General features: G+C 43.6%; 1 protein-coding gene across 1 annotated transcript in view; it reads left to right on the plus strand.

The window, feature by feature from the left end:
* Positions 1-20,091, plus strand: part of DDRGK1 (DDRGK domain containing 1) — a 33,413-nt gene extending 13,322 nt beyond the window's left edge. The window contains exons 3-9 of the mRNA XM_060779443.2: positions 600-706; positions 3,012-3,113; positions 10,426-10,548; positions 12,821-12,859; positions 15,316-15,372; positions 17,713-17,761; positions 19,866-20,091. Coding sequence (XP_060635426.2) covers positions 600-706; positions 3,012-3,113; positions 10,426-10,548; positions 12,821-12,859; positions 15,316-15,372; positions 17,713-17,761; positions 19,866-20,041 — 653 coding nt within the window. The 3' untranslated portion in view covers positions 20,042-20,091. The remainder of the gene's footprint in view (positions 1-599; positions 707-3,011; positions 3,114-10,425; positions 10,549-12,820; positions 12,860-15,315; positions 15,373-17,712; positions 17,762-19,865) is intronic.
* Positions 20,092-24,456: the final 4,365 nt, after the last annotated feature.

The following is a 24,456-nucleotide window of genomic DNA, read 5'->3' on the forward strand; positions in this document are numbered from 1 at the left end:
GCCCAGTGAATCTGCCGTGCCACCGGGAGAGATACAAACACTTATGTAAATTGTAATAACAAAATGTATGGTGGAGACAACATATTGCAGAAAAGGGACTGGTATGTTCCTTTTGAATTCACCTTAACTCTCCTGAGCATGCCTTTGAGCATTGGTTCCTAGTGCTGCAGGGGAGTTTGCTATGCCTTTTACTTCAATGATTCATGATTCCTTTCCCTTCTGGAGTTCATTGTCTTTTGATTTCAACTTTGCATCCAGTCTCCATTTTTTACACATTTTAAATTCATTTCTCTGACTAATATGAACAGTTGTCATAGTAACTTGGGATAAAAAAAATATATAAAGTGTGCTAAGTAATGGTTTTTGATAACGGTTACACTTAGGCTTTCATCTGAAAACCAGCCAGGACTGTTCCCATGAATAACGCAGGACCCTAGCCGCTCTCTCTCTCTCGAAAGTCCTCCTGGAAAAAACAGAAGTTTCCTGAAAGATTAATGGTGGAATCAGCTGGACGGGCCCCCTGGGGTGGGATCACTTTGATAATGAGCTGTTGCTCTTCTTTCTCTTTCTCTTTTTAAACATTTAATAACACAACCTAGAGGAGAATGAGGACACCGAAGCAGCTGAGTTCCAGGTTTCTGGGAAGGTTGGAGCCAAAAAGCAGCGGAAGTTAGAGGAGAAGCAAGCAAGGAAGGCTCAGCGAGAGGTGAGTATTGCCAAAGAGGGGGGCAAGTTTGGTGGGTCCAAGGGGGCAGTTTTGCCTCTGCATGGGCTACTCCTACTAGCAAAAGGAAACAAAATCCGGCTACCAGTATTTTAAAAACTCTAAAATCAGAAGAGTAAATAAAGATTTACTCAAAAAATTAGGGGAATTCCAGACAAGAATCAATCAGGGCCAACTAACACCTCTCAACAAAGGATTCCCCATACAGGAAGCAGCCAGGCTTTGAAGCTGCAAGGCCATTCAATGCTAGCCAAGCTGGCCAATTTCAACATTCACATTTGCCTCCAACAGACAAGAGTTCTTTCTCCCACCCTGGACATTCTACAGGTACATAAACTTCACTTGCCCAGTCTCCAACAAACCACAAGGACATCTAATCACATCTCAACAAAAGGCACTAACAAGCCACACCAAACAACTGCCAGGCCATCAAATGCTAATCAAGGTGGACAGTTGAAACATTCACACCTAGCTCCAACAGACAAGAGTTCTTTGTCCCACCCTGGCCACTAACAAGCCACACCAAACAACTGCCAGGCCATCAAATGCTATTCAAGGTGGTCAGTTGAAACATTCACACCTAGCTCCAACAGACAAGAGTTCTTTGTCCCACCCTGGCCACTAACAAGCCACACCAAACAACTGCCAGGCCATCAAATGCTAATCAAGGTGGTCAGTTGAAACATTCACACCTAGCTCCAACAGACAAGAGTCCTTTGTCCCACCCTGGTCATTCCACAGATATATAAACCCATTTTCTTAGTTCCAACAGACCTCGCTACCTCTGAGGATGCTTGCCATAGATGCAGGCGAAACGTCAGGAGAAAATACCTCTAGAACATGGCCATATAGCCCGAAAAAAACCTACAACAACCCAAACCTCACAACCTCTGAGAATGCCTGCCATAGATATGGGTGAAACATCTGAACATGGTCATACAGCTTGGGAAAACTCACAGCAACCCAAAAGGGATTGTGTTTGGGATTTTTCAATAGCATATATGAACAGAAACTCATTTTTGCTTTAAAGAAAAGCTCCTTTTAAGCAGAGGATGGATGGCCTTCTGCTGGGAGTGTTTTGATTATATTTTTCCTGCATGGCTGAGGGTTGGACTGGATGGCCCTTGGGGGTCTCTTCCAGCTCTTTAATTCTGTGATCTTCCCCCACCACACACCCTTTAATTTGTACACAAAGTCCTGTGCCTTGTTTTTAAGGAACATCCTTGAACAGAATTCCTCCAGTTAGTAGCATGTGAACATCTGTTGCACCCTAGAGCAGGAACAGGACCCTCTAATCATTAATCACACCACACCTTGAATGAAGGAAGAGTCCTTTTTTATTGAACGTTGCCCAGGTGATGCCCGGATGTTTGATGTCTTTTACCAGCCTTGTGGGAGGCTTCTCTCATGTCCCCACATAGGGAACCGGAGCTGGAGCTGACAGATGGAGCTTGATCTGCTCTCCCCGGATTCGAACTGCTCACCTGTCGGTCAGCAGTCCTGCTTATTTATTTATTTATTTATTTATTTACAGTATTGATATTCCGCCTTTCTCACCCCGCAGGGGACTCAGGGCGGATTACAATGTACACATACATGGCAAACATTCAATGCCATAGACACACAACACATATAGACAGACACTCAGAGGCTATTTGCAGGCACAAGCATCTAACCCAGTGGTTCTCAACCTGGAGTCCTCAGATGTTTTTGGCCTTCAGCTCCCAGAAATCCTAACAGCTGGTAAACTGGGATTTCTGGGAGTTGTAGGCCAAAAACATCTGGGGTTGAGAACCACTGGTCTAACCTATTGTCCCACCGGGGGCTCCTTGAAGGAAGGATACGTTTAATAGTGTCGACCCAATGCAGTACAATAAAAATAATAGAACCTTAAGAGGTGGGAGTCATCCCAAGGGCCATCTAATCCAACCACACCTGCCTTGCAGGAATACACAACCTTTAGAAGAGTGGTTCCCAACCTGTGGGTCCCCAGGTGTTTTGGCCTTCGACTCCCAGAAATCCTAACAGCTGGTAAACTAGCTGGGATTTCTGGGAGTTGTAGGCCAAAACACTTGGGGACCCACAAGTTGAGAACCACTGCTTTAGAAAAAATGCCCATCCATCCTTTGCAAATATGGCGAGTCCACCACACTCTGAGTAAGAATCTCCAGTATGGTTAGATATGGCAATGTTTCTAAAAAGTACTGGGATGAATTGTAGTTTTTGAATTGTATGATTTTCTGAGGAGTATTATTTGGCTTTTTCCCCACCTGCTGAAATATCGAAGGCTGAAGAAGCAGAACGGGAGGAACGAAAGAAACTTGAGCAGAAGCGAGAAGAGGAGAGGCGTAAAGAGGACGAGCGGCTGCGGCAGGAGGAAGAAAGACAGGTGAGCTTCAGAGTGGCCTGGAGAAGGACAGGGGAGCCTTCCTTGGCCTGCACTCCCATAGAGCTCTGTGCCAGTCATGGATGGGATTGGTAGAGACACCCAGGACTTCCTTTCTCTTGCATTCACACCCTCCATCCATTCATTCCTGTTCCTCCCTTTCTCTCTCTTTCCACTTCTGTCTCCCCAGTCTTTCCACTGTTTCAGTGCAGACTTTGTAAAAAGAAGGTTTTATCGTGAATGTGTTTATTGGGATGTTATTTTGTTATTGTGTGTATATATATATATTTTTCTATGTACTTTTGATGATGTTGTTTATTGTCTATGTTTTGGTGTTATTTTGCTGTAACATGTTGTCTGGGCTTGACCCCATGTAAGCCACTCCGAGTCCCCATTGGGGAGATGGTGGCGGCGTATAACATTTATTATTATTATTATTATTATTATTATTATTATTAAGTTTTGCTGTGAAAGACGTTGTTAACTGTATAGTACGGTCTCACAAGCATCTCCTTGCCTGTTTGTCCGCAGCAGAGATACGAGGGGCATTCATTAAAGATGTCCCCTGACCCACTTCTATTTATCACAGGACGCTGAAACTACAAATGTGTAATGATATAAGTCTCTATAGGTTATATGCCAATTTACAACTCAGAACTGTTAACGGTCTTGGATTTGACAGGTGCTGAAGTGGTGTGAGTTTGATAATGGGCCCAGTGGAAGGCAGGGCAGTCTTCAAGTTCCTTTACTTGAAAGGCTGCACACCAAAGGAGACATTCGATGAGATGGAAGAGGTTTATGGTGAAGATTCCCCATCATATTATGTAGTCAAGGACTGGCATCATCAATTCAAATGTAGTCAGACTTTGGTGCAAACAGCTCCAATTCCAGGGTGACCCTACCCTGCTATTGATGAACATACCATCCTGCAAGGATGGTCGCCATTTCAGAAAATCACCACGTAACCATTTACCACCTAGCCCAAAATGTAAAGATTAGTGTGGGGTCTGTGGAAAAAATAATCTAAAACTATCTTCACATGCATAAGGTATCCACTTGCCGGGTCCCCTGGCTGCTCACATGTCACGTTGCCAGAGCTCTACCTTATTTAGGTAGAGATTAACCAAACTCCCAGTTTTATCAAAGAGTTTAACTAAAATAGCACTTACTTGCTGGCTGTTTTAATAGACCAAAACATAATGATAGCACCCAGCCACAGAATAAACAAAAACTGTTAGCAAAAAAACCTCGGTAATCAAAAGGGTTCAGTCCAGTGGTCAAATAAACAAAGTCCAGGGATCAAGAGCCTATACCGTAGTCAAAAGCCAGTCCAAAGGTTCAAGGTTCCACGATTCCAAGATTACAGGAGATAGTCAGGATACCGAAAAATCCAACAGACCTGGGGGGAAAACCAGCAGCATCTACCACCAAAAATACAACAGATAATTTTTCCCCAAAGATCACACAGGATGGAAGCTGGACCTATCACTGTGATCCTGAGACTAAAGTGCAGTTGATACAATGGAAGCATCAGGACTCACCGCCTCCAAAGAAGGCACGTGCCCAACTCTCAGCAGGCAAGGTCATGCTCACAGTATTTTGGGAGCAGCACGGAGTAGTATTGATGGATTTCCTAGCAAAGGGAACCATAATCACTGGGATATACTAGGCTTCACTGCTGCAGAAATTGCAGGAGGCCATCAAAACCAAGAGAAGTGGCATGCTCACAAAGGTGAGCATGCCACTTCTCACCTTCTGCAAGACAGTGCACCAGTTCACAAGTCAACTGTTGCCCAAATGGAAGAAGCATGCTCCGGTGGCTTTGAAATTCGACTGCATCCCCCTTATTCTACAAGTGAGGTGTTTACAGTTGCTTAAAAAGATGGGAGAAGTGTGTGTCCCTAGATGGCACCTATGGAGAGAAGGACTCATAACTGTGCCAAGTTTCATTTCTCTCCGTCCACAGGAAGTGGGTCAAGGGAGATCTTTCATGAACATCCCTCGTAAGTCACTTCTGGTTGAGAGAAGTCTGCTGCTCTTACTGCCTGCAAACAACATATCCAGAGCTCACAACCTCTGGGGATGCCTCTCATAGATGCAGGTGAAACGTCAGGAGAGAATGCTTGTACGACATGGCCATGCAGCCCAAAAAAACCTACAACAACCCAGTACCCAGAGCTCCTTTGCTTCCAATCCATTTGCATATACCTGCTTCTGCTCCTGTCCTTCCCCTGGAGTACTGTTGATTTAAGATCAGAGAATTGTTTTATTTATTTCTTTTTGAAGATCTGCGCCCGGGGTTTTTGATCAAACGGTCCTCAAAGCAGCTTGTAACAGAATGCAATAAGACGAAATGAAGCTACGCACAGCGTTCTCTTGGTTGGCGGAAGGGGCCAGTTGTGTGTTTGCATTCAGTTGTCACAGTCTTCGAGCAGTTAATAGCGGTGATGCGGAAAAAGTAAAACTGGAAATATTTCCAGAAATGTATCCAATGTTCTAAATATTGATTGCCTTCAAGCTGATGTTAACTTATAATGAGAGGATTCCAACTTAAGATGCAAACATGTGAAGATGCGAATCATTGTATAAGTTCCATTTCTGGGTTATATAAGCTGCAGGGCCATCTGTGCAGACAGGGTGTTGCTCCTGGGTTATACATGTCTATTCGTGATTGCTCTTATTGTGAAAAGATGTACAATGTTGACTAGGGGGCCACAACTTTGTCCTGGCTGGAGAAAATATGCCCTGAAGTTTCTGGCACACAAATAAAGTTTTCGTATTCTACTCAACTGTCACCTTCTTTTCAGAAACCAACCAATCAGGAACAAACAACTAAAACCTGGGAACAAACCCAGATTTAAAAAATCCCATGATTTCTAAGTCCAGGGCATATAGACATCCGAAGATGCGGATTTTTGGCTCCAAACCGGGATATTCCCACACCTGAAAATCTTGTGTTTTTTGCCGTAACCTGAAAATGAAGAGGGAAAAGTAGGAAGAAGAGACAAACTGGGATATTTTAATAGCAGATGAAAAAGTGAGGATTAATTGGTGCAATTGCTACCAAATCGGGAATGTTTGAAGATAGAAACAAAAAATATTATTAAAAATAGAAAAAAATGCACTATGTAACAACAACAACAATATAATAATAATATAATAATAAAACTTATTTATACCCCGTCACCATAATAATAATAATAATAATAATAATAATAATAATAATCTTTATTTGTACCCCGCTACCATCTCCCCAAGGGACTCGGTGCAGCTTATATGAGGCCAAGCCCAAAGTGCATCAAACAAAACATCAATAAACACAACATCAATAAACAATCAATAAAATACAAATCATATAAGTCACATAAACAAAAAATAATCAATAGTGACATAAACAATTTTAAAAATGGCTGGGCCAAATGTTATAGATTAAAATTGAAAATATGCTGACGTGAACCAGGTAAAATATAACTAAAATAGGATTTTTCGGAGAGAAATGGGGGAGCACAGTCCATCCTAAGTCAGTATTAAAGTGCATTGTGAGGACATATTGCTGAGAGTTCTCCTTATTCTGGGAAGGCACACTGGAACAAACATGTTTTCAGGCTCCTCCTAAAGACTGCCAACGTTGGGGCATGTCTAATGTCCTTGGGAAGTGAGTTCCAGAGTCGGTGGGCCAGCACCGAGAAGGCCCTCTCCCTCGTCCCCACCAATCGCGCCTGTGAAGGAGGTGGGAACATGAGCAGGGCCTCTCCAGATGATCGAAGGACTCAGGGCAGCTTACATGAGGCCAAGCCCAAACAACATATTACAACAAAGTAAAACCAAAAACACAAACAACAACATCATAATTACATCATAATAAAAAACATATAAATACATTCGCAATATAAAATTACAATCACAGTGACAATGGGCGGGCCACAGGTGCAGAATAAAATGATTAAAAACTTAGGTGAGTTAAAAGGAGGAGCAAGTTATTTACAAGGAGATCTCAATTAAAAACGAGGTTTTGGAACCAAACTTTTCCACAAAGGGCGGGGACGGACGGACGTGTACTCCAATGACAGAAACATATTGCGGCTGAGTGATAGCATGAGGTTATGCACCTACTCACCAAAGGCGCAGCGGAAGAGTCAGGATTGAGGTTCTTTTTGAAGGTTTCTAGGGTAGGGGCTTTCCTAATCTCTCCAGGTAATGAGTTCCAGAATCTGGGAGCCACAGAGGAGAAGGCTCTCTCCCTTGTGCCCACAAGGCAAGCTTGTGAAACTGGCAGGGGCGAAAGGAAGGCTTCCCCTGAAGATGGGAGGGTTTGGGCTGGTTCATGGAGGGAGATACGGTCACGAAGGTAGGCGGGTCCCAAACCGTTTAGGGCTTTATAAGTGATGGCCTGCACCTTGAATTGGGCCCGGAAAATAAACGGCAGCCAGTGGAGCTCTTTAAGCTTTTCTGCTCCTGGTTTGAAAGTGTTATTATCTGCTTAATTATGTGGTACTTCCTTTGATAGTAGTTGTTCTGCTACAGAAACTTTGTTTTTGTGTCTACCACAAACTAGGTTGAATTGGTTGAGACTTGATGAGGTATTCATTGAAAAACTAGAGCAGAATGTACTGCAGGATGTCCTGCAAAAACCTTTTTTTTTTTTTTGCAGTTTAACAAACTTTTCCTATGTTTTCATAATACAAACAATTAGGACATGGCACTTCTAACCCAGAACAAACATTGTGTTGCATAGTGTTATATTTTATTTTACAGCTACCCAAGCTGACCTGCTTCTTTCATTTAGTTACATTATTATTGTTGTATTCATATTTTTCTTTTGCTGTTATTTCCTTGCAGAGAGCAAGCTTTATTTTTGCTGCTTTGCTGCTGGGGTTATTTTCTTAGGATACTGAAAGAAATCTTAGTCTCTTGTTCAAAACAAAACAGAAAAAACCCCACCTGGTTGCCAAAGCAAACAAAGGTGTGTCTAGTTCCCCCTGTCTTTGTTAAGTTTCACAAAAGCCTCTAACAAAGGGTCAGCTATTACTAGAACATAATTCAGACATATTTCTGTTTCCAACCTAGAAGAGGGAGTGGAAGCTAATAGAAGGGATTTTCAGCTTCGTACCAGATTAACTGAAATGTTTTTCTCTTCCATATTTTTAATAATGCTGTAATCTAGCGACCCCTTAATACAGTTCTTCATGTTGTTGTGACCCCCAACCATAAAATTACTTTCATTGCTGCTTCATAACTATAATTTTGCTACTGTTATGAATTGCAATGTAAATATCTAATATGCACGTTGTATTTTTATTAATTTTTACTAATAGCGCATGGTTAGTTTTATATTTTGATAAAATTCAAATAACCAGAGAGAGAGAGAAAAAGAGAAAAGGAAGAAAAGAAAAAAGAGAGATTAAAAAACCCATGAAGGGGACCCCTGCCCCCTATGCAGTCAAATACAGTTCACAGCTGTTTTCGAACTGGTTAGGTAGACAGTAATCTGAGCTGAAGATCATGTGCTCACACCGATCTAGGCTTCGAACTGCCAATCTTTCAATTGGTAAGATGTATTGCTCCTGGTGATTAAGCAGCTGTGTTAAAGCCCAACTGGTTAATAAATACTGACTGGCAGCTACTGAAAACAGAAAGCAATAGTATTGTTTTTACCATTTTTTAAAATCCTGAGCTCTGAGGATGACCTGGGAAGGAATCCCAATGAAGCATTGCAACGCACCCAAATACCTGGGAGTCACTCTGGACCATGCTCTGACCTACAAGCACTGCCTGAACATCAAGCAAAAAGTGGGTGCTAGAAACAATATCATACAAAAACTGACTGGCACAACCTGGGGATCACAACCAGACACAGTGAAGACATCTGCCCTTGGCTGTGCTTCTCTGCTGCTGAGTACGCATGCCCAGTGTGGAACACATCTCACCACACTAAAACAGTAGATGTGGCTCTTAATGAGACATGCCGCATTATCACGGGGTGTCTGCACCCTACACCACTTGAGAAATTACACTGCTTAGCCAGTATTGCACCACCTGACATCCGCCGGGAAGTAGCAGCCAATAGTGAAAGGACCAAGGCAGGGACATCTCCAGCTCATCCCCTGTTTGGGTATCAGCCAGCACGTCAACGACTTAAATCTAGAAATAGTTTTCTAAGATCTACAGAGACACTCGCTGAACACCTCAGCAAGCGAGAGTCCAAAAGTGGCAGGCTCAAACCCAGAACCTCAATCAATGGCTGATACCAAATGAGAGACTCCCCCCTGGGCACACAGAAAACTGGGTGACTTGGAAGGCGCTGAACAGACTGCGCTCTGGCACCACGAGATGCAGGGCCAACCTTCAGAAATGGGGCCACAAAGTGGAGTCCACAACATGCGAGTGTGGAGAAGAGCAAACCACAGACCACCTGCTGCAATGCACCCTGAGCCCTGCCACATGCACAATGGAGGACCTTCTCTCAGTGACACTAGAGACACTCCCAAGTGGCCATATTCTGGTCAAAGGACATTTAATCAACTACCAAGCTCGCAAATTCTGTGTTTTGTCTGTTTGTTTGTTTGTTTGTTTGTTTGTTTGTTTGTTTGTTTTGTTCTGTTAGAAATGTAATACAATTGACTGGTTGCCCTGACACGACAAATAAATTTCTGAGCCGAGGAGCCGGCATTGTCCATAGATACCTCCCAAGTTCTTGTGGCCAGCATGACTGCATGGAGCGGTTACCTTCCCGCCAGAGTGGTACCTATTGATCTACTCACATTTGCATGTTTTCAAACTGCTAGGTTGACAGCAGCTAGGGCTGACAGCAGAAGCTCACGCCACTCCCCGGAATCGAACCTGCAAACTTTCGGTCAACAAGCTCAGCAGCTTAGCGCTTTAACCCTCTGCGCCACCGGGGGCTCCATTAACATCTCTTAAACAGAGGGTGCCCCCAGGCAACAAAGGCCAGGTGACTTCTATGCAGATATTCTCACTGATTGACTTTGCAAACTTTGCTAACCAGAAGCACTCCAAGTGGCCAGATACTGGTCAAAGGACATTTAATCAAGTACCAAACTCACAAATGTTGTATTTTGTCTGTTTGTCTGCTTTGTTCTGTTAGAAGTGTAATATAATTGACTGGTTGCCTGACACGACAAATAAATAAAAAAAATCAAAAAAAATCTAATCAATCGATTCTTTGGTCCTTCTAAGTTCATTTTATTACGTCTGTTGATCATGCATAGCTTTCCCTGCAGCATATTCAACCTAGTAGAAATGTATTGCAGAAATTAAATAATGATGTTCTTATCCTTGTTCTTCCTTCTTTTAGGAAGAAGAAAAGAAGAAGGCGAAAGAAGAGGAGGAACAGCGCGAGTATGAGGAATACCTGAAGCTCAAGGAGAGCTTTGTGGTGGAAGAGGAAGGGGTGGATGAAGCCATGACGGAAGAGGAGGTAGGATTCACTATGCTGACCTATCGGGGGACTGGAACAACAGTTTGGATAAGAGATACTTAACTTGTGTTTGCAGTGAATTCATGAGACCCAGAGACCTTGATGAACAGCTGTATTTTCACTTGGCACAAATCAGGTATTGGCACAAATCAGGTCTCAAAAAGAAGGGAATTCCACAATTGGGTGACCCTGTAATACCGTATATACTCGAGTATAAGCCGACTCAAATATAAGCCGAGGCACCTCATTTTACCCCAAAAAACCTGGTAAAACTTATTGACTCGGGTATAAGCCGAGGGTGGGAAATGTAGCCGCTACTGGTCAATTTCAAAATCAAAATAGATACCAATAAAATGACATTGAGGCATCAGGAGTTTAAATGTTTTTGAGTACATTTTTGAATTTACATAAAACCGTAATTTAAAGAAAAGACTGTCCAACTCTGATTATGCTAACCTTCTTCAGTGTAAATGTGCTTACGTATCCTTCCAAATCTTTGACCATAATTTTTCCACTGACCACAACTTCTTTAATTCTGCTTTGAGGAATATATGGGTCTAAGAAAATATTAGAAACTCTCCGTGTTCGGCGCCCACGCTCTGCGGAGCCCTAGTTATTCCGTGGACAGCTCTGCTGAATCATTGAACAAAAGGCATAACTTTAGCCAAGTCCTCTTTTATGTTGATCATTGCAGCTCATTAATATTGCAGGCTAAATTTTGCCCTTGGGGCGAGGCGAGCAAACTGTACTGGAAGGCAGGCTGCGAGTGGGTTTCATCAGTAAAAGGAGAGAAGCACAGCCACGAAGACCTGGAAATCCTCCAAGGTCGCTTGATAGAAATGCTGTCTACTTGGCCTAAATCAGAGTGCATTTACTTCCCACCTTTTCATTGCATGTGTATCGGTCAAATTATGGTCCTTTTCTCATAGTAAAATCATAGAATCAAAGAGTTGGAAGAGACCTCATGGGCCATCCAGTCCAACCCCATTCTGCCAAGAAGCAGGAATATTGCATTCAAAGCACCCCCAACAGATGGCCATCCAGCCTCTGTTTAAAAGCTTCCAAAGAAGGAGCCTCCACCACACTCTGGGCGGAGAGTTCCACTGCTGAACGGCTCTCACAGTCAGGAAGTTCTTCCTAATGTTCAGGTGGAATCTCCTCTCTTGTAGTTTGAAGTCATTGTTCCTTGTCCTAGTCTCCAAGGAAGCAGAAAACAAGCTTGCTCCCTCCTCCCTGTGGCTTCCTCTCACATATTTATACATGGCTATCATATCTCCTCTCAGCCTTCTCTTCTTCAAGCTAAACATGCCCAGCTCCTTAAGCCGCTCCTCATAGGGCTTGTTCTCCAGACCCTTGATCATTTGAGTTGCCCTCCTCTTCATCTTGGAAAAGAGTGACAAGTGGAGTGCCGCAGGGTTCCGTCCTGGGCCCGGTCCTGTTCAACATCTTCATTAATGACTTAGATGAAGGGCTAGAAGGCAAGAACATCAGGTTTGCAGACGGGACCAAATTGGGAGGGAGAGCCAATACTCCAGAAGACAGGAGCAGGATTCAAAACGATCTTGACAGATTAGAGAGATGGGCCAAAACTAATAAAATGAAGATCAACAGGGACAAATGCCGGATACTCCACTTTGGCAGAAAAAACGAAATGCAAAGATACAAAATGGGGGACAATGCCTGGCTCGAGAGCAGTACATGTGAAAAAGATCTTGGAGTCCTCGTGGACAACAAGTTAAACATGAGCCAACAATGTGATGTGGCGGCAAAAAAAGCCAATGGGATCTTGGCCTGCATCAATAGGAGCATAGTGTCTAGATCTAGCCCAAAAAAACCTACAACAACCCAGTGATTCTGGCCATGAAAGCCTTTGACAACACAATATAAAAACAATATAAAAACAGACGACAAATAGTCAGTGGTCACCAATTTAAATCATTATCCAAGGGCAGTCCATCAGTTCTAAATAAGTCAACACGTCAGTAAGTCAAGCCTATTCTCCAAAGGCCTGATCCCATAGCCAGGATTTGAGTCAGATTACAGACTGATCTTGTGCCATATAGTGCTTGGAAAGCTTTCTAAGCCACTTCAATAAAAAATCCAATGGGTGAACTGTTGGACATTGCTCCAAAAATGTGGCACATATCTTACTCCTTTCTATTGGCTTACTAACAGAGCAGGAGTTTGTCATTTGCTTTATCAGAATTCAAAAGTTAATTTTTTATACACACATCTTCTTTCTACTAATCATGGTTTCTCTTGCTCTGCCCAGTCCCGAAGCTTTCTTACGGATCTTCTTGACTACATCAAGGTATGTTCGTCTCTCTTATTACACTCTTTGCCTTTGAAGAAATGAATATTTGTTTCTTGTCCTCCAGGTTTTTGCTTAGAACTCAAAGCATCTTCCTTTGCTATAAATCAGTGTTTCTCAACCTGGGGGCTGTGACTCCTGGAGGGGGTCGCACAGGGGGCGACAAAGGGGTCGCAAAAGACCATCAGAAAATGCAGTATTTTCTATTGGTCAGGTCTGGCCCAATTCTATCATTGGTGGAGTTCAGAATGCTCTTTGATGGTAAGTGAAGTATAAATCCCAGCAGCTACAACTCCCAAATGTCAAGGTCTATTTTCTCCAAATTCCCCCAGTCTTCACATTTGGGCATATTGAGTATTCATGCCAAGTTTGGTCCAGATCCATCATTGTTTGAGTCCACAGTGTTCTCTGGATGTAGATGAACTATAACTCCCAAACTCTAGGTCAATGCCCACCAAACCCTTCCTGCTTTGCTGGCGTCCTTTTTATGGCCTCGTAAATTAGTTAAATTAGCCTCCCCACACATAGGTGGTACCCAATTTCCCTACTTGACAGATGCAACTGTCTTTCGGGTTGCAAAGGTCGACAACAAGCTACACAATTAGTCGGAAGCTCACTCCGACCCAGGCTGGCTTCAGACTCATGACCTTGCGGTGAGAAGTGATCTTAATGCAGCTGACACTCAGACAGCTGTGCCACAGTCCCGGTGTATCACCAGATATCGATATCTGGCGACAATTACAGTATGTAACACGATTGATTGGCCTATTGGTCACACTTCTTTATCTTATAGAGAAAGTTCACTGTCTTTACTTAAAAGGTGATTTGTAACACAACCCTGCAATGTTTAGAATTAAAACTGCAAAGTGGATTTCCATCCTCCTGGCAGCTTCCAGGGGCAGAAAATGGGCCTCTCTGCTTGCTAAACTTGCACACACACACACCCAAAATGAGCTGTAAATCAAGTACTGACGGTTAAGTCATACTAGCGGCACGTACCAAGCATCCATCTTGGAAACGAGTCTCAGTAGGACACCCCATAAATAATTAAGCACTGGCTTCCTGATTTGAGAGATTATTTGATGTCTGTCAATGACACCTTGAGAAGGTGTCGGTTGGAACTAATTTAGTTAATTCCCATGTTTTTAAAAAGCTATTCAACTTTCTTAGACTTTGTCAATTGCCTTTGAGTATTTTTTTTTTACCCTAGTTCCTATAAGAACACACAGCCAAAGCAGGCTGTATGCTTAAATTACAACATTCTTGACAACCTGGACCCAGCATATTATTTGAGAACACAGAAATGCTAGACCACTCCAACAACCACCATGTCAGACTACACAGAGAAGCCACTGAAATCCACAAGAAGCATGTGGACAATTTCAACAGAAAGGAGGAAACCATGAAAATGAACAAAATCTGGCTACCAGTATTAAAAAACTCAAAAATTAAAACAGCAAAACAACAGAGAGGAAACAAACAAGGACATCTAATCACCTCTCAACAAAAGATTGCTCCAGGCACTGCCAGGCACATCAAACGCTACTCAAGGTGATCAGGTTGAGAAACACTGTTGTAAACATTTCCTTAACTTAAAGAGCCATTGTCTCTGATAATGTAAACACGTTATTTTCCCCCAAAGTTCAACAGTTAATCATTGTCAGTTCTCATCAATGTCAGCAGTTCAGCAACTTTTAATTATAGTCCATGAATTATTTACCTTCTTCTTGTAGTTTTCAAGGCCTGATTCTTAGGATGGTATTTCTACACTATATAGACCCCAACTATGCATTTTTCCTACTATTCCATTCAAACTATACATCATATATTTTATGCATCACAAGTACAGTATAGTATGGCACCCACACCCTTTGGGAGATACATTTCCGAACTCCACATACCACATACCAAAACTATACATAACATTATTGAAATGAAGGACTTCTAGCGCAAGAATACCATAAAGTCACACAGTAGGATTAAGAAAATGCCTTGTAAAATTACAACTCCCATGATTCCATAGCATGAAGCCATGCTTGTATAAATGGTGTCAAGCTGCACTAATTCTGTGTAGCTGCACCCCAAATTAAGATGCCAGGATCCTTGGTCTCAGGTGTAGTTGTGCACAAGGGAGTCCTGCAAATTTCAGTCACATTTGTCCCCATGTGTGGCTAATAGGGCGCAATAATTGGTTCCTCCCATTAAGTCATTGCTTTGTGCCTCGAACCCTTCCTAAACTACCCTTTACTCTTGTTGGGATTCTAGCAAAAAGGCAAAGTTGATGTGGCAAGTGCAAAACCTAATTGTTCTGTAACCTCTATCATACATCTTACCAATCTAGTAATTCAGTTACTGTACAAGCCAATATGTAATGGCGCAATTCAAGTGTCAAACAACGAAGCTTCAGAAAGTGTTCTCTTGAATAGCTAGTTATGACGCTTGTCTCTTCTCTGCAGAGTGCCAAAGTGGTTCTGTTGGAAGACCTGGCTTCCTACCTGGGCATAAGGACACAGGTATGTAGTATTTGCAAGCGGACAAACGCATCAGTTGTCAGGCACCGTCAAAGGCTAAAGGCCTTGTAAAACTATAGCTTCCATGATTCTACAGCACTGATTCTCAACCTGTGGGTCCCCAGATGTTTTGGCCTTCAACTCCCAGAAATCCCAACAGTTGGTAAACTGGCTAGGATTTCAGGGAGTTGTAGGCCAATACACCTGGGGATCCACAGGTTGAGAACCACTGGTCTACACTATTGAGCTATGGCAGTGTTGTCAAACTGCGTCAATTTTTCAATGTAGATGTGCCACCAAAGTTGTAAAATCCAGATGATACAATCTAACCCAGGCATAGGCAGAATTGGGCCCTCCAGGTGTTTTGGATTTCAACTCCCACAGTTCCTAACAGTCAATAGGTAGGCTGTTGGGAATTGTGGGAGTTGAAATCCAAAACACCGGAGGGCCCAAGTTTGCCCATGTCTGCTCTTGGCATTCCTAGAAATGATATTGTGGATTTTAAATTCCATTCTTCTTTTTTTTAATGCTGTGAGCCGCTTGGCGTCTCGATCAAGAGATAAAAGCAGGATATAAATAAATATAAATATAATAATAGTACAGGTTGTGTCACATGTCATTCATAGGGAAAATGTCGCTAAATGTACCTTTATTTACAAAGCATTCATTGCAAAGATTGACAACACTTCCAGGATAATAGTTATAAGAAAATGTGTGTGTGTGTTGTAATATATAATACAATATATAAATATATTTATATATATTTATATATATTTAAAATATGGCGGGGACGAGAGACAGGGCCTTCTCAGTGGTGGCCCCTCGGCTGTGGAACGCCCTTCCTACAGATATTAGATTGGCCCCCTCCCTATTGGTATTCCAGAGGAAAGTGAAGACCTGGTTGTTCGAGCAGGCATTTGACTAGGCAGTGTAATGAACATAGGAACACGAAATAACAGATGATGAGATTGAATTTTGATTCTACTGATGAGACGCTAATGATTTGTTATATTGATGCTTAACTGTTTATTATACTACTGTTTTAATTGTCCCTTAATTGTCCCTTTTTATGATGTTTAGCATTGAATTTTTGCTGTTGTTAACCGCTTTGAGTCGACTAAGGGCTGAGAAAAGCAGTATACAAATTAAGGAAATAAATAAAATAAAATAAAATAAATATTACATAATATATAATACAATATTGCATAGTATAAAATAACATATGAGGTTTTTTTTAAGTTTTTTCCTATCTGTGTAGACTTCTACATTCTGTAATGAGGATAACGACAATGTTTTCATCAATTGGAGGGCTTTCTGCTTGCTTTGCAATATTTTAAAACCAATAGGAGGAAATTTGGGTCTTTTAGGAGTCTAGTGGGATTTCAGAGGCATTTATTTATTTATTTAGAATATTTATTTATAGCATTTATATCCTGTCCTTCTCAACCTCCAAATAGGGACTCAGGATGGCTTCCAGCAGGCAACTATTCAATACCAACACAATATAATAACATAACGTAAAATACAATTAGCATAGATTAAAAACAATTATAAATATACATTAAAACAGTTTCCTGGTTCAAATCGTCATCCAAATCAGTCTATTGCGGTCCACTAAAACCTTATTTTCACCAATAAATCAGTCTATTCTGCAATGCCTGATCCCACAGCCAGGATTTGAGTTTTTTTCCGGAAGATCAGGAGGAATGGGTCAGATCTAACCTCATTAGGGAGGGAGTTCCACAGCTGAGGGGCCATCACAGAGAAGGACCTGTCTCTTGTCGCCACCAAATGTGACTGCGATGGTGGTGGGACCGAGAGCAGGGACTCACCAGATAATCTTAAGGTCCTGGGTGGTACGTAGAGGGAGATACGTTCGGACAGGTGAACTGGGACGAAACCGTTTAGGGCTTTATCGGTTGAGACCAGCACTTTGAATTGTGCCCAGAAGCTAATAGGCAGTGTGCAAGCCATACAGTGCAAACCCATGTTGTAGACCAGTGGTTCTCAACCTGGGGTCCCCAGATGTTTCTGGCCTACAACTCCCAGAAATCCCAGCCAGTTTACCAACTGTTAGGATTTCTGGGAGTTGAAGGCCAAAAACATCTGGGGACCCCAGGTTGAGAGCCACTGTTGTAAACAATCATTTAGCTAAATGGGCCAGTCCTTTGTGACTCTGTGTAACACAGGTTCTTCTTGGCTGGCTTTTCTGCACCTTGAATGCCTCCCAAAATAGACGCTCCGTGGGCTTTTGTCGAAATGCTAGCATGCTTGTCTACAAACATGCCAGCGCACCTGGAAGCGTGAAGTGTGTTGCCTACTTGATTTGTTTTTCCTCAACAGGATGCAATTAATAGAGTACAAGACCTGATGGCAGATGGGACGCTCACAGGTAACAGCAAAAACACGATGGGGCTGGATCGCCTTGTTTTAAATCGAAACAGATGTCTTGAAGCTCCTAAACATCAACTCTGGGTTATTTTGGGGTTCATTCAGGTGTTGTTTCGCTTTGCAGCTCAGCAGCGTTGCAGATATCACTGTTTTGGGTGGAAATGAGTACAGGTAGAAAACCTGGTTGACATAAATGACACTTGCTAGACTACAGTTAATGCGTTACATGAGTGTAATGCTTCCAGCAAAGGTGAGGCAGCAGGATGGGAAAGGCTGCCAATGAAGCAAGCGGGAAGGAAAGTGCTAGAGAAATAGATTTCTCAAATCTTACTCCTGGGAAAAGTAAAACAAATATATTTATTTATCGTGTCATCAGCAACCAGACATTTGTATTACATTTTTAACAAAACAAACAAACAGACAAAACACATAATTTACAAGCTTGGTGGTTGATTAAATGTCCTTTGACCAGTATCTGGCCACTTGGAGCGCCTCTGGTGTTGCTGCAAGAAGGTCCTCCATTGTGCATGTGGCAGGGCTCAGGGTGCATTGCAGCAGGTGGTCAGTGCTTTGCTCTTCTCCGCACTCGCATGTTGTGGATTCCACTTGGTAGCCCCATTTCTTGAGGTTGGCTCTGCATCTCGTGGTGCCAGAGCGCAGTCTGTTCAGCACCTTCCAAGTCGCCCAGTCTTCTGTGTGCCCAGGGGGGAGTCTCTCATTTGGTATCAGCCATTGGTTGAGGTTCTGGGTTTGAGCCTGCCACTTTTGGACTCTCGCTTGCTGGGGTGTTCCAGCAATCGAGTCTCTCTGTAGATCTTAGAAAACTATTTCTTGATTTAAGTCGTTGATGTGCTGGCTGATACCCAAACAAGTGATGAGCTGGAGATGTCACGGCCTTGGTCCTTTCACTGTTAGCTGCTACTTCCCAGCGGATGTCAGGTGGTGCAATACCGGCTAGACAGTGTAATTTCTCCAGTGGTGTAAGGTGCAGACACCCCGTGATAATGCGGCATGTCTCATTAAGAGCCACATCCACTGTTTTAGCGTGGTGAGATGTGTTCCACACTGGGCATGCATACTCAGCAGCAAAGTAGCATAGTGCAAGGGCAGATGTCTTCACTGTGTCTGGTTGTGATCCCCAGGTTGTGCCAGTCAGCTTTCGTATGATATTGTTTCTAGCGCCCACTTTTTGCTTGATGTTCAAACAGTGCTTCTTGTAGGTCAGAGCACGGTCAAGAGTGATGCCGAGGTATTTGGGTGCCCTGCAATGCTCCAGTGGGATTCCTTCCCAGGTGATCTTCAGAGCTCGGGATGCTTCTCTGACCAACAGAAAATACTGAAAGGGTTTGGTGGGCATTGACCTTGAATTTTGGAATTTTGGATGCTTGTCTGTTCTTAAGGTGAAAGGCACATGTCTGTGTTTTAGATGGATTAGGGATCCGCTTGTTTTCCCTGTAATAGGCAGTAAGATCACCTAGAGCTTCGGAGAGAGAAAAAAAGGATATAGTTCACCAAATGATTTTAGCCACTTATATTGGGAGAAATATTGGTCCCTCTCTATTCTGCTTTGGTCAGATGTCACCAGGAATAATGGCCCTTGTGGTCCCTTCCAGCTCTAGGATTCTGTTCTGTAAACCACACACACATAGAACCATTTTGCCAGAGAACTTTGTGATAGGTTCACCCTCTGGTACCCATAAATTGGAAACGACTCGAAGGCACACAAGAATAAAAGGAGACGAAATCAGTGTCACGCAGTGCAGATTTTAGGTGATGAATCACCAGCATTGATATTTGGTGGGGACAGCCTTCATTCTTCCTCTCCTTATAGACTTTACCAGCTGGCAAACCTCAACTGGCAATGATGGAGTGATGCTGGCAAACCTGCCAAGTAGGAATATAAGCCTCTTCCGCCTATTAATTAGTTGGGCACTTAAAATCACATTTAAAGCCCTAATGGTGCCCATTATTCAATTAGAGGTTGAAGGCCTGGCATTCCAGCCCAAACCGTGGAGCCAGGCTGACGAGAAAGTTCTAATTAGGCAATTAGACGAGTGAAGCGCAAGCCGCGGCGTTTTTAATCCCGGCCTGGCCTTTGTCTCCAGGTGTCATCGACGACCGAGGCAAGTTCATCTACATCACGGCGGAGGAGATGAGTGCCATGGCCGACTTCATTCGCCGGAGGGGCCGCGTCTCCATTACGGAACTGGCCCAGCACAGCAATGCCCTCATCAACCTGGAACCGGAGCCCAGGGCACTCCTGACCAAATCGATGGCGTGAATTGCCTCTCTGCAAGGCGGGAGGAAATAAAAGCCTCACTGGGAAAAATAGGCAAGACTGCGTTTTTCTCTGCACACCTAAATTTTGTATTTATCTATATAAATAAATATGTTACGTTGGTTTGTGGGATTAACAGAACTCAAAAACCAATGGACGAATTAACACCAAATTTGGACACTATACCCCTAACAGACCAACGAGTGACCATCACTCATAAACCAGAGCCCCCGGTGGCGCAGTGGGTTAAACCCCTGTGCCAGCAGGACTGAAAATCGACAGGTCGCAGGTTCGAATCCGGGGAGAGGCGGATGAGCTCCCTCTATCAGCTCCAGCTCCTCATGCGGGGACATGAGAGAAGCCTCCCACAAGGATGATAAAAACATCAAATCATCCGGGCGTCCCTTGGGCAACATCCTTGCAAACGGCCAATTCTCTCACACCAGAAGCGACTTGCAGTTTCTCAAGTTGCTCCTGACACAACAACAACAAAAAACAACTCATAAACCACCAGCCACCCCCCCCCCCCCAAAAAAAACAGTGTTTGTGGGATTAACAGAACTCAAAAACCAATGGACGAATTAACACCAAATTTGGACACTATACCCCTAACAGACCGACGAGTAACCATCACTCATAAACCAGAGCCCCCATTGATGCAGTGGGTTAAACCCCTGTGCCAGCAGGACAGAAGATCGACAGGTCGCAGGTTCGAATCCGGGGAGAGGCGGATGAGCTCCCTCTATCAGCTCCAGCTCCTCATGCGGGGACATGAGAGAAGCCTCCCACAAGGATGATAAAAACATCAAATCATCCGGGCGTCCCTTGGGCAACATCCTTGCAAACGGCCAATTCTCTCACACCAGAAGCGACTTGCAGTTTCTCAAGTTGCTCCTGACACGACACAAAAAAACCTCATAAACCACCCCCCCCAAAAAAAAAAAACAGTGGAAAGGACTTAAAAATCCCCAAAAAGCTAAATGACAGAAAGCTAAATAACAATACAGAAAAAAGGAAGAGGGAGGGAGGGAGGGAGGGAGGGAGGGAGGGAGGGAGGGAAGGAAGGAAGGAAGGAAGGAAGGAAGGAAGGAAGGAAGGAAGGAAGGAAGGAAGGAAGGAAGGAAGGCGAGAAAGAGGGAAGGAAAGAAAGAAGGAAAGAGGTAGAGAAGGAAAAAAGGAGAAAAAGAGGGAGGAAAAAGGGAAGGAAGGAAAGAGGGAGCAAAGGAAGGAGAGAAAGAGAGGGAAAGAAAGAATGAAAGAAGGAAGCATGGAAGCAAAGAGCGAAAGAAGGAAGGAAAGGTAGAGAAGGAAGGAAGGAGAGAAAGAGGGAGGAAAAGAAAACAGGAGAAGGGGGAAGGAAAGAAAGGTAGAGAAGGAAGGAAGGAGAGAAGGAAAGAGGGAGTGAAGGAAGGAGAGAAAGATGGAGGAAAGGAAGGAAAGACGGAAGGATGGATGCAAAAAAAGCAAAGGAAGGAAAGAGGTAGAGAAGGAAGAAAGGAGAGAAGGGGGAAGAAAAAGGGAGGAAGGAAAGGTAGAGAAGGAAGTAAAGAAGGAAAGGGAAGGGAGGGAGGGGGGAGGGAGGTAGGTAGGAAAAAGGTAGCAAAGGAAGGAGGGAAAGAAGAGAAGGGGGGGAAGGTTGGCTACAGCAATGCGTGGTGGGTACAGCTAGTCTATATAAAAAAAAAGTAATGTCCATTTGTGGTATTAACATAACTCAAAAACCACTAGGCGAATCCCCCCCAATTTTGGCCACAAGACACCTACTAACCCAAGGAGTAACCATCACTCGAAAAAAATATTGATTTTGTCATTTGGGACTTGTAGTTGCTGGGATTTATAGTTCACCTACAATCAAAGAGCATTCTGAACCCCACCAATGTTGGAATTGGACCAAGTGTGGCACACAGGACTCCCATGACCAACATGGGCATTGATGGGCATTGACCTTGAGTTTGGGAGTTGTAGTTCACCTACATCCAGAGAACACTGTGGACTCAAACAATGAAAGATCTAGTCCAAACTTGGAATGAATATTCCATATGCCCAAATATGCACACAGTTGGAGTTTGGGGGGAAATAGACCTTGACATTTGGGAACTGTAGTTGCTGGGATTTGTAATTCACCTACAATCAAAGAGCATTCCGAACTCCACCAATGATGGAATTGATCCAAACGTGGCACACAGGACTCCCATGACCAACAGAAAATACTTAAGGCCACCCAGTCCAACTCCCTTCACGAGGGCAAGAAAACATAATCAAAGCCCTCCTGACAAAGAGCCACCCAGCCATACATATAGATAGATAAGATTCACACACAGAGAGATATAGTATCATAGATTTGAAAGGGACCCTTAAAGAAGGACAATGATATGTTGCCTGTTCCAGAGTTGGCAAACCAGACACTCTCCACATCAACACTGACAACGAAACAGCAAGAAATACTGTTTACCCACAAGCAGAAAGACATTACATATATTAGAAACCAACACTTTCTCGTTACTTCATTTTCCAGATCACCAGATGGGCCACAGCAATGTGTGGCAGGGGACGGCTAGTTTACAAGACTTCAGAAATCTTTCGTGGTTAAAAATTGTCTTCTGTGTGAGCAAACGGAAACACTAAAATATCCAAGGGACCGTTTTTGGCATAGCACAGTTGTATCACCATGTTTCCATCCTATGAAATAGGAGCTCCCAGTGGCGCTATGGGTTAAACCCTTGTGCTGGCAGGACTGCTGACGGAAAGGTTGCCAGTTCAAATCCGGGGAGCAGGGTGAGCTCCCATCTGGCAGCTCCAGCTTCCCATGCAGTGACGAGAGAAGCCACCCACAGGATGCACTGGAGAATTAATGTAGTTTGATCCTGCTTTAATCGGCATGGTTCAGTGCTGTAGAGGAGCGCAGTGGCTTAAACCCTTGTGCCGGCAGGACTGACAGGTTGCAGGTTTGAATCTGGGGAGAGCACCGATGAGCTTCCTCTGTCAGCTCCGGCTCCTCATGCAAGGACATGAGAGAAGCCTCCCACAGGATGGTAAAACATCCGGGCCTCCCCTGGGCAGCGTCCTTGTAGACAGCCAATTCCCTCACACCAGAAGCAACTTGCAGTTTCTCATGTCACTCCTGACACAAAAAATAAATCCTACAACTCCCAGAAATCCCAGCTCTTATGATTTCTGGGAGTTGAAGGTCAAAACATCTAGGACCCAAGGGTTGAGAACCACTGGATTAAAGTAAACCAAAGGGAGAAACTGGAACAAAGAGAAAAACTGGGCCATTTTAATAGCAGGTGAAAAAGTCAGCCCTCAGAGGAAAAACACAATCAATGCACCTTTGAGCAGAGGGAGGGAAATAGGTTTTGGGAAGCGAGCAAGGCGAGAGGGATAGAATCTGGGCACTGGGGGAGAAAAGGCTTTTGGTGGCAAAGGGTCCAAGGGAAAAAGGCTTTTGGTGGCAAAGGAGATGGGGAGAAGAAGTAAAGCTTGGAGGGGAGGAGGGAACTGCGGAGCCCCTTAGGATGCTTTGCGGAGCCCCAAGGGCTCCATGGAGCACACTTTGAAAACCACTGATCTAGAGGAAGACCACAAGCAATGTATAAACCAGTGATTCTCAACCTTCCTAATGCCGTGACCCCTTAATACAGTCCCTCATGTTGTGGTGACCCCCAACCATAACATTGTTTTTGTTGCTACTTCATAACAGTCATTTTGTACTGTTACAAATCATAATATAAATATCAGATAAGCAAGATGTATTTTCATTCACTGGACCAAACTGGGCACAAATACCCAATGCACCCACATGTAAATGCTAGTGGGGTTGGGGGAGGATTGTTTTGTAATTTGGGAGTTGTAGTTGCTGGGATTTATAGTTCACCTATAGTCAAAGCATTCTCAACTCCACCAGTGATGATTTTGAACCTAATTTGCCACACAGTACTGCCATGACCAACGGAAAACACTGGAAGGGTTTGGTGGGCATTGACCTTGAGTTTGGGAGTTATAGTTCACATATATCCAGAGAGCACTGTGGACTCACACAATGGTGGATCTGGACCAAACTTGGCACAAATACTCAATATGCCCAAATGTGAACACTGGTGGAGTCTGGGGAAAATAGACCTTGACTTTTGGGAATTGTAGTTGCTGGGATATATAGTTCGCCTACAATCAAAGAACATTCTGAACTCCACCAACGATAGAATTGGCTTAAACTTCCCACATGGAATCCCCATGACCATCAGAAAATCCTATGTTTTCTGATGGTCTTTGGGGACCCTTCCAACACCCCTTCGTGACCCCCACAGGGTTCCCGACCCCCAGGTTGAGAAACACTGGTATAAACCATTCACCTGCTATTCCACCCTGCCCACCAACTTGCTTGGATTTTGCAAAGGAGCAAATCCGCAGATTTTGGCATC

Source organism: Anolis sagrei, chromosome 5, assembly GCF_037176765.1.
Source record: "Anolis sagrei isolate rAnoSag1 chromosome 5, rAnoSag1.mat, whole genome shotgun sequence".
Lineage (NCBI taxonomy): Eukaryota > Metazoa > Chordata > Lepidosauria > Squamata > Dactyloidae > Anolis > Anolis sagrei.